Source organism: Cebus imitator, unplaced genomic scaffold (assembly GCF_001604975.1).
Source record: "Cebus imitator isolate Cc_AM_T3 unplaced genomic scaffold, Cebus_imitator-1.0 Scaffold385, whole genome shotgun sequence".
Taxonomy (NCBI): domain Eukaryota; kingdom Metazoa; phylum Chordata; class Mammalia; order Primates; family Cebidae; genus Cebus; species Cebus imitator.
The window spans coordinates 1,482,409-1,493,140 of record NW_016107700.1 but is presented as its reverse complement, the minus strand read 5'-3'; the positions used below and the strand labels follow the sequence as shown (position 1 = coordinate 1,493,140).

The following is a 10,732-nucleotide window of genomic DNA, read 5'->3' as shown; positions in this document are numbered from 1 at the left end:
TTTTTTGAGACAGTGTTTCACTCTTGCTACCCAGGCTGGAGTGCAATGGCGCGATCTCGGCTCACTGCAACCTCCGCCTCCTGGGTTCAGGCAATTCTCCTGCCTGAACATCCTGAGTAGCCAGGATTACAGGCACGCGCCACCATGCCCACCTAATGTTTTTTTTTTTTGTATTTTTAGTAGAGACGGGGGTTTCACCATGTTGACCAGGATGGTCTTGATCTCTTGACCTCATGATCCACCCGCCTCGGCCTCCCAAAGTGCTGGGATTACAGGCGTGAGCCACCGCGCCCGGCCTTATCCGTTTTTAAATGTATAGTTCAGTGGCATTAAGTACATTCACATTGCTGCGCAAGGATCACCACCCTTCATCATCATAACTTTTTCATCTTCCCAAACTGAAATTCTTTTTTTTTTTTTTGAAACAGAGTCTCACACTGTTGCCTGGGCTGGAGTAAATGGCGAGATCTCGGCTCCCAAGTTCAAGCAATTCTCCTGCCTTAGCCTCCCAAGTAGCTGGGATTACAGGTGCCCACTACCACGCCTGGCTAATATTTTGTATTTTTAGTAGAGACAGGGTTCACTCTTCTGGCCAGGCTGGTCTCGAACTCCCGACCTTGTGATCTGCCCACCTCGGCCTCCCAACGTGCTGGGATTATAGGCGTGAGCCACGCGCCTGGCCCCAAACTGAAATTCTATACCCTGCCTTTCTCTCCCCTGCCCCTGGCAACCACCATTATTCCTTCTGATTTTATGAATTTGACTACCCTGCATACCTCATATAAGGGTGCGGGCTCATACAATGTTTGTCTTTTTATGACTAGCTTGTTTCACTTACCATAATATCGTCAAGATTTATCGATGTAGCATGTGTCAGAATTTCCTCCCTTCCCCTGCCCCTTTTTCATGAACGAATTTCTTTCCAAGGTTGAATAACATTCCATTGCATGTCTATACTACATTCTGTTTATTAATTCATTCATTCACAGACATTTGGGTCATTTTTACATTTGAGTATTATGAATAATAGTGTTGTGAACCTAAATGTACAAATGTACAAACATCTCTGCTTTCAATTGTTTTGATGCCTTTCAGCTTTGAATATATGGAGCAAGAGATGTGATAAAGAGGTTCCCTAAAGCCTGAATAGTAGTGGTAAAGAAAGAAAATATTTAAGATTGTACTTGTGCTGAGTACTGGATCTCAAATGATAGACTTGCCCACGTGTTCTTTAATATAGTTTGTGTGTGTGTGTGTGTGTGTGTGTGTGTGTGTGTGTGTATGTGAGAGAGAGAGAGGGGTTTGTGTGGCCCTCTAAAGTATGGGACCCAGGACAGGGACCTTCATCCCTGGGCTTAAGGTGGTATTAATTGTTGTGAGCACATACATGTATTAGAACTGGGTGAGTGTGGCAGTGAATGTAGATAGAAAAGAAGTTGACAGACTATGCCTGGGGCACTTAGAAATCACAAAGAAAGGCTGGGCGCCGTGGCTCACACCTGTAATCCCAGCACTTTGGGAGGCCAAGATGGGTGGATCATGAGATCAGGAGTTCAAGACCAGCCTGGCCAAGATGGTGAAACCCCGTCTCTACTGAAAATACAAAAATTAGCTGGGTGCGGTGGCAGGTGCCTGTAATCCCAGCTACTTGGGAGGCTAAGGCAGGAGAATCACTTGAACCTAGGGGGCGGAGCTTGCAGTGAGCCAAAACCACGCCATCGCACTCCAGCCTGGGCAAAAAAAAAAAAAAAAAAAAAAAAAAAAAAAAAAAAAAAAAAAAAAAAAAAAAAAAAAAAAAGAGAGAGAGAAGAAAAGAAATCACAAAGAGAAGAGAGAATAAAAAAGAAATCAAGAAAAATAACACCAGGAGAACATGCAGATTTGGAATCCAAGTGAAATTAAATTTTGAGGAATTATCAACAATGCTAAACACTGCTAAAAGACTGACTAAACAAGGACTGAGAATTCACCTTTGGATAGAAAAAAAGTAGAACTCACTGTTGATGTTAAAATGAGCTATATCAGTGAGTGGTAGGGATAAAATCTGACTGAAAAGAGTTCAAGTAAAAATGAGAAGCGGCTAAGTAGAAACAGAGGATTTGGCCAGCTCTTTAGAGAAGTTTTTCTATAAAAGGAACCAAATAAGTGGGATGGAAGCCAGATGAGGACGTGGTGGAGTCACCAGAGATTTATTTTTCTTTTTGCCTAATAGAGGTATAACAGCTGATGGCCCTATATCTTCAGCTGAAGCTCCACAGCCACATATCCAAGTTTCTATCTGGCATCTCCATTTAAATGTCTCACAGAAAAATCAAAATTAACCTGTTCCAAATAGAACCCTTGATTCTCCCTCACTCTTTCCCCAGTCTGTTTTTTCCTAAGTCTTCATTTTCTCAATAAACATAATTGCCAACCATTCAAACCAAAAGCCATGTAGCCATTCCAGATTCTTTCCTTTCCTCACAAACAACACATCAGCCTCTTAGTTGTACTTCCAAAATACATCTCTAACTTGTTCACTTGTATTGTCTGGACTACTACAATAGCTTCCCTGCTTTCATTCACGCCTCTCACCACCTAGCCTCATGGTAGCAAGAGTATAAATCAGTAAGTTACACCTCCACTTAAAGCTTTGATTACTCAGAAAAGCAATGATTACTCGGTACACTTCAAATCCCCACTGCTTACCTTGAGCTGTAATGTGCTACATGATCTAGCCCTTTGCTCTTTCTTCAATCTCATCTTCCCCTCTTCCCCCTTGTGCACCATACTCCAGACATGCTGGCCTAAACCTAATTATTTGTATTACAAAGATATAAACAAAATACAGAGAATAATATTATAGACAACCATGTGCCCACCACCCAGATCTAACACATTAATGTTTAGCTATGTATACCATTAAAATGTAAACTACATGTCCTTTTCTTAATCTCTATTACCTGGAAAGTGCCTCACACATAATATATGCTTAATGCATTTGATATAATTGAATGAGTATTTGCTTCAGATTAAAAATAAATAAAACATTACAGATATAGTGAATGCTTCTTACACCTCCTTCCTTTCCTCTTTCCCCAGAACTACCTACCATTCTAAAGGTGATATATATCATGCCTATAATATCCCTAGTTTAAATTTTTTTTTTACTTGAGCATTTGTTTTCTATGCTTTCAAAATTTACAGTATGGAACAATACATTAAATATCCCTTGCAATTTGTTTTTTTTATCATGCTTTATGTCTATTGTGTTGATATATGTAGTTTTCGTATGTTTTTTGGCTGTACATTTCAGTGTGTGAATATACCATAATTTATCCATTTCTTACTGTTGAACATTTATGTTGTTTCCAATATTTTGTTATTACAAATAGTGCTGCAATGAATATGAGCAACATAACAGTTAAGAGGGTGGACTTTAGAGGCAGACTACCCAGGACTGAATTTCAGACACTAGTTGTGTGACTTTGGGTAAGTTACTTAACTTCCTTGTGCTCTAATTTCCTTAATTGTAAAGTGATGGCAATAACTTATCATGATATTGTTAGTAGGATTAAATGACTTAATACATAGAAAGAACTTAGAAAACTGCCTGGCCCGTATTAAATCTCAATGAATTTTGACCATTATTATCATTACTACCCTTATTATTAGGAATTGCTTAATTACAGGACATGTACAAATTCTATTTCGTTAAATATTACAAATTATTCCTCTAAGGGATGTGCCAATTTGTGCTTCCACCAGGGGTTTATAAGTTCCATTTTCCTATATTCTATACTAACTTAAAATTCCTATCAATCTAATGGATATGAAATTATATCTCGTTTTTTTTACTTGTGCTTTGTTATAGTGAAGTTATCTATTTTTCCTTGGGTTTATTGGCCATTCAGTTTTCTTTTTTGGTGAACTTCCTGTTTACCTACTTTTCTTTCTCTTTTTTTTTTTTTTTTTTTTTTTTTTTTTTTTTTTTGAGTGTTGCTCAGGCTGGAAAGCAGTGGTGCCACCTCAGGTCACTGTACCACAGCCTTGATTTCCAGGGCTCAAGCAATCCTCCCACCTCAGCCTCCTATGAAGGTGGGACTAGAGGCGCATGCCATCACACCTGGCTAATTTTGTCTTCATTTTTTGTAGACACAAGATTTCACTATGTTGCCCAGGCTGGTCATGAACTCCTGGACTCAAGCAATCCTCCCACCTTGGCCTCCCAAGTGCTGGGATTACAGGCATGAGCCACCATCTCCAGCTTTTTATCTACTCTTCTATTGGATTGTTTGCCTTTTTCGATTTTGGGAACTGTTTTGGATACTAATTAAAACAATGGTTATGGCCACGCACAGTGGCTCATGCCTATAATCCCAGCACTTTGGGAGACTGAGGCAGACGGATCACTTGGGGCCAGGAGTTCGAGACCAGCCTGGCCAACACAGTAAAACCCCGCCTCTACTAAAAATACAAAAATTAGCCGGGCGTGGTGGCAGACGCTTATAGTGCCAGCTACTTTGGGAAGCTGAGGCACGAGAATCGCTTGAACCTGGGAGGCAGAGGTTGCAGTAAGCCTAAATGGCGCCACTACACTCCAGTCTGGGTGACAAAGCAAGACTGTCTCAAAAAACAACAATAAGCAATAAACAATGGTTATATCTATGGGGAATGTAATCTAATCTGCGGCTTGTCTTTGTGTGCCATCTTTTTGAACTTGTTACACCTAAGTAACACATTTTAATATAGTCAAATCTAAATATTTTCCCTTATGGTTTGTGCTTTTCCGCCCTTACCAAGATAATTCTTAGCGGGGGCGCGTTGACTCTCACGCCTGTAATCCCAGCACTTTGGGAGGCCGAGGTGGGCGGATCACCTGAGGTCAGGAGTTCCAGACCAGCCTGGTCAACATGGAGAAACCCCGTCTCTACTAAAATAAAAAATTAGCCAGATGTGGTGGTGCATGCCTGTAATCCCAGCTACTCGGAAGGCTGAGGCAGAAGAACCGCTTGAACCCGGGAGGCGGAGGTTGAGGAGAGCCGAGAACTCGCCATTGCATTCCAGCCTGGGCAACAAGAGTGAAACTCCGTCTCGGGGGAAAAAAAACAAAAATCCTCCCTATTTTTGATATTATAAAGCTATTTTCATTTTCTGAAAATGTTTTGAGGTCTTTAATCCATCTCGGCTTTATTTTTGGATATGGTTTGAGGTAAAATCTAATTATTTCCCTTTTGGAAACAATGCCGTCTTTATCATAAACCAAGTTCCCTTGATGTTACTCTTCATTTCGGCCTCACAATCTTTGCTTATTTTCCTTCTACCAGGGATGCCTTTCTCTGTGTTTCTTTCAGGGCTACCTTCCTCTGGTCCCTTCAGATCGCAGTTCCAATGTCGTCCTCCTCATCTAGATTGCTCTATAGGCGTTTCTGGCTCTGTGATCCCATGACCCCAAAGGAATCTAGGTGGGCATAGCCTCTTGCCAGTTGTTGCTAGGCTGTTGTCAAGACTGGTAATGCGTAGGCCACTGAAAGGAGGGGCACCCGGCGTCCGTGTGACGGAATCAGGCTGGCGCCCGTGTCGCTAGGGAGTGCGTCACCGTGCGCGGGCGGCCGGGGGCGGGGCCAGGGCTGAGTCACGTGGCTTGGTTGCCTACGCGCTGGTGGGCCGTGGGAAGATGGCGGACGGAAAGGGAGACGCCGCCGCTGTCGCCGGGGCTGGGGCTGAGGCTCCGGCGGTAGCGGGAGCCGGAGATGGAGCCGATACTGAGTCCATGGTTCGGGGTCATCGCCCCGCATCTCCAGCGCCGGGAGCCTCGGGACTGCGGCCGTGTCTGTGGCAGCTGGAGACAGAGCTGAGGGAGCAAGAGGTGTCGGAGGTTTCATCTTTGAACTACTGCCGGAGCTTCTGCCAGGTGAGGGGCTGACTGGCTGGATGAGGGCGGCGGGGTGGGGAAGTCGGGGAAAGAGGCCCTGGATCCTCTGCAGCAGCCGGGTCCGGACTGAAAGGCGCCACCTCTGTGACTTGCCGCGCCCCCGGGCCGGGAAGGCCCAGCTCCGAAGCTCTACCGCTGGCCCCCCTCCGCCACTGTCCGACTTTGGCCACCCTTGGGGCGGGTCGCTCTTAGCCTTACTGAGATCCCGGAGGGTTCCGGCGGGTCCCTGGAAGGGCTGTGCCCTGTCGCCGTTGCCTGTGTCCTGGCCAGGTGGTTGGAGCGCCACTGCCCCCTGAGGGATTGATTGCTTGTCCCTGCCGGCACATCCTTTTTTGAGTTGAGTGCATATCTCCAAACTGGTAAACCTGGATTTTTCTGAATAATCCAGAGAGGTGTGTTGGGGCCAGAGACTTATTTTTGGAGTTAACATCTTCTGGGCTTCTCAAAGGTGTGACAGTTGGCCTCGAAAGGCGTCTAGGGCTTTCTCATGAGGTATTGCAGAGCTGGTTGGTTGTTTGGTTTTTGCTTTTTTTTTTTTTTTTTTAACGTTTAAGTCGTATTTTCGTCTTTTCTGTATTCCTTTGAGACGATTGTGCTACCAAGAATAAGACTGACTCTTTGAGTAGAAGAGGATGGGAAGAGAGATGTAGTGTGGCCTCTTTTGGCAGTCGTATGATCACTTCTGTGCCATGGTGGGTCCTAACCTATGATTACATATTTATGAGTGTGTTGTGTTTAGTCTCCATGACCACTCTGAAATCTTTCTGTATGTTTTCAAGTCTTTTACAAATATAAATATTTGCCATTATTATTTCTACTTCCATGTTTGTTCTATCAGGTTTCAGAGGCACCCCTCTGCTCCTTATCTGTTGTACCTTAGAAAATGCAAAATAATCGTAGTATGTTGGTACTTGGAGTCTTAATAAGTAGTCGAGTGTGCTGAATAAATCGCGGCCCTCTACAATAAAAATTTTGGGGGCCAATGTGTTCTGTTGGTCCGGAGTAGAATAAAAGTTAGCTTGCTTGATTGCTCTTCTCTCTCTCTGCCGAGGCAGAAAGCACCTCATCCCTTTAAATGGAATTTTGCCCTTACTACTCTTTTCCGTACATTGTACCACTCCAGTGTTTGTGTGTACAACCTGCAATGTTGCCCTGTACTATTAAATGTTAATGTGGTGGTGTTCTCTGCTTCCTTAGTAGTAATCCTTGTTTAGCAAGCTAATTTATTTTACAAATTTTTACTGACTTCCTAGGATGGGCCAGGGACTTTACCAAGTGCTGGGGAAACATGAATAAGACACCACTTAGCCTTGATGAACTTACTTATGGGAGGTGGTAGAAATGGCAGTATTTCCAGTGCGGTTTTGGTAATGATGGAAAAGAAGGTGTTGTAGAGACAATGGTGTGGAGAGAGCCCTCATGGGATATCCTGATGGGAAAGACAATTTGCTAGTAAAAATAAGTAAAAAGGTTAATTATAAATTGTAATATGTGCTTAGGAAGCAGTAACTGGGAGAGGCCACTTTAGATAGTAGACCCTCTAGGCTGCAAGAATGAAAACGAGTCACGTGAAGGTCTGGGGTGGGGAAAGCATCCCAGTGCCAAAGGTAGAGATTGGTAAGGACACAGAATGGTATGGAGAAGGGGAAACTAATTGAAGGAGGTGGGTGGTGCAGGAAAACAACTGTGGGTTTTCGGTAAGGCTTCTAAGCTTGAGTTGTCTCCTTGGAAAGATGACAAGAATGAATGTAAGCAGTCAGAATGAAGCTTGTCAAAGGATCACATATATATGTATTCTGCTTTATGTCCAGTGCATGCAACTGCGGTTTTATTTAATGTGATATTTTAATGTTTTGAGTCTTAGTGACATCAGAGATGTGATGGCCCAGAAGAATTTTTAAAATAAAGCATGTGTAATTAGTCTTTTCTATGAAGTTTTTTTTTTTTTCCTAAAATTTTTCCAAAAAATGTTTTCTAGACTAATAAATGAATTAAGAACAGGTATTCCTGTAAAACTGTATTGTAATAGAAAGCACATGAGATTGGGAGTTAGCTGGGTCTTGATTGTAACTTTACCACTTCTTAGCTAATAACCTTGGGCAACCATGTCTGCAAAACTATATCTTGTTTTCTGACCTTTATCTCCTTATAATGCTTTATACAAACAGTAGAATAGAAAGTTTGTGTACAAGTCTTCACAAAATTTGTAATATTTTTGACACATTTTTCCCAGTACAGATAAAATCAACTGTGTCCTTGATGACAAGATACAGAAATAGTAAAAATTGTATGAAGAAGCAGGTAAATTTTCACCATCAATAAAGTTTGTTGACAAGCTCTTGGTTTCACATCTGAAAGGAAGAATAAGATATGTTCATCCACTTAAGGAACACTGATTGTATGACAGTTCTGAAGATGGAAACCTAAGACAGGATTCTTGCACTCTAGGAGAGGAGCACATAATATATAAAGATAGGTAGTAGGTATTTTTACATTATTATAAAGGCCTGACCCTTGCTTATAGGATGTTTCATACTACAAATGTATTTTCATCAGTTATTTAGTTAGAAATGTTGCCCTAGAGACTTAGATTGTACAACATAGATCCCTTTTGCAACATGCTGGGACCATATTCTCTCCAACTCTTGCAGCACTTAAAAGAAATGGCTCTGTCTTTGGAGTTGTACCAAATCAAGAAATAAACTAACATATGAGTGAATAGAGAAGCTTGTCTCCTGCTGGGCATATTTTCAATTTTCATAAGTTTTTGAAGATGATAAAATGAAACTCTAAAAGTAATAGTTACTAAGAAAATGATACTTAGGTCAAATTGTATTTAGTGAAAATTTGTATTAAGTAACTATGGGATGTGGTTTGTTTTTTCTCTTTCCTTCAGTTCCTTTTCTGAAACCACTGCCAGGCAGTGTGGATAAGATTAACTTTAGAAAACAGTCTTTCTTTATTTTCCGGAAAAACTGATGATGTCTTCTCAAGTTTTTGTTGTATTTTGGGGACCCAGGTTCCTTAAGTTTTGCAATTGGCATGTCTATTTGTAACACAAAATTTGAAGACTTTTTTTTTAGTAAACTGCATTATCAAAATTGAAATTATTGGGTGATTATATGATTACACTTTGAGAATACTAGGCAAAGTAATTTTATGATAAACCATGTTTATTGAGACACTTTTAGGTTCAAGACTAACAGTGACTTCATAGATTTTTTTTTTTTTCCCACAAATAAGACTTTTTATTTGCCACTATTATAAGTCTGAACTTTAAACAGATTCTTGGACTGGTGGTTCATTTCCATCAGCTCGTTCAACTTTAGCACCTGTGTCATCCCCAGTGGCTTTTCCAGAACCACTGCCTTCACCATGAAGCTCCATGAGTTTTCCCAATTCAAACTTGGGCTTCTTCAGCATTTTTACTTTTCTAATGAAGACATCATGGAGAGGATAAATAGATTGGCAAGCCTTTTCTATGTCTTTTCCAATGCTGTCTGGAATCAATTTATTGACCACTTCTTTCAAGTCATTTGTCTGCACCTCTCGGGTCATGATTTCCATCATCTTCTTCTGGATTTGGCGGACCTGTTGGTGCTGAGCATAAGAGGTCTTCCGTATCTGATTGTTGCGTTTTTTAGTAAAACCAACACAGAACAGACGAAGGAAGTAACCATCGGTAGTCTTGACATCAACATGAGCTTCAATCATTGTCTGCCATTTTTTGACCAGGAGCACATTTTGTCACGGGTAAGATCCATGCCATGGAAGTTAGGCAGTTTTTGCCCTGAACATCTTCAGTAATTAGCTTGAATTTCCTAAATGCAACTTCATCATTCTGCAAATCAGCAAGACTAACTTCAAACACTCGACCCTTGAGGCCATCAGATGCAATTTTGGTTCCTTGAGTCCTGGTGACTAGCGTCTTTCCAATATTTCTTATATTGAACATAGCGGGTGCTTTCACATCATACCAATCTTTCTTAGAAAATGGATCAACCACTTTCTTCTCGGCTCCCTTTTTGCTGCCTTTCGTAAGGCGCTTATTCTTGCCAACCGCCATGGTGCTGCTCAGAGAGCCAAAAGGCGACTTCATAGATTTTTAATGGTTAAAATAAGTATATACTACACAAAAATTTTCATTTTCATAGATTAGTGATGGAGTACAAGGGCTCTGAGTCAGATAGGATGTACTGGCTTCACTATTGAAATAGTTGTGTGATCTTGTTAATTTTCTTTAAACCTTAATTCTTTTGCAAATGGATAATAGTACTTATGTTTTGTATGCAAATTCATTGTTGTAAGGACTTAATAGAAAATCTCTATTTAAAAAAACAATACCTCCAGAATTGTCTGTGTTGTCCAAATTTCTTGTTTTGTAGTAAAAAGTTTTCACAACCTTGGTCTCAGCATACTTTTCAGTCCTCCCCTTGTTAGTCCCATTACCCAAGTTCAACTGTTTACTCGTATTCAGGAGTTCTTTACTTGGAGTCAGTCCATGGACCAAAGTGTGATTGCAGTTATTCCTGTGATTAAATTTTGTCTGTGAGTTTCCAAGTAGATTATTTTGGGAAGGATGATTTTAATTTTCATTTGACTTTTCAAGATCCAGTTAACATATTAACCACGTTAACAAGACCTCAGGTCATGTCTTTCGCTTTCATTGTGCTGTTCTCTCATTTTCTGCATGGGAGATTTTTCCTTCTTTACAGCCCAATATAAATGTTATCCTTTCTGTGAAACTTTTCCTGATTCATCAGATAGGTGTCCTCTTATTTGTTTGGGATTTTTTCTTTTTTTTTTTTTTTTTTTTTT

The 10,732-nt window shown here is 41.0% G+C and overlaps 1 protein-coding gene and 1 pseudogene across 2 annotated transcripts in view; one reads left to right on the top strand and one right to left on the bottom strand.

Annotated features, from left to right (window-relative positions):
- Positions 1–5,627: 5,627 nt before the first annotated feature.
- The window catches only part of RLF (RLF zinc finger), a 79,748-nt gene continuing 74,643 nt past the window's right edge, over positions 5,628–10,732 (top strand). The window contains exon 1 of the mRNA XM_017507952.2: positions 5,628–5,893. Coding sequence (XP_017363441.1) covers positions 5,657–5,893 — 237 coding nt within the window. The 5' untranslated portion in view covers positions 5,628–5,656. The remainder of the gene's footprint in view (positions 5,894–10,732) is intronic.
- Positions 6,419–10,077, bottom strand: LOC119468138 (annotated as a pseudogene). The gene has a single exon (XR_005196780.1). The product of XR_005196780.1 is annotated as a 40S ribosomal protein S3a-like (transcript).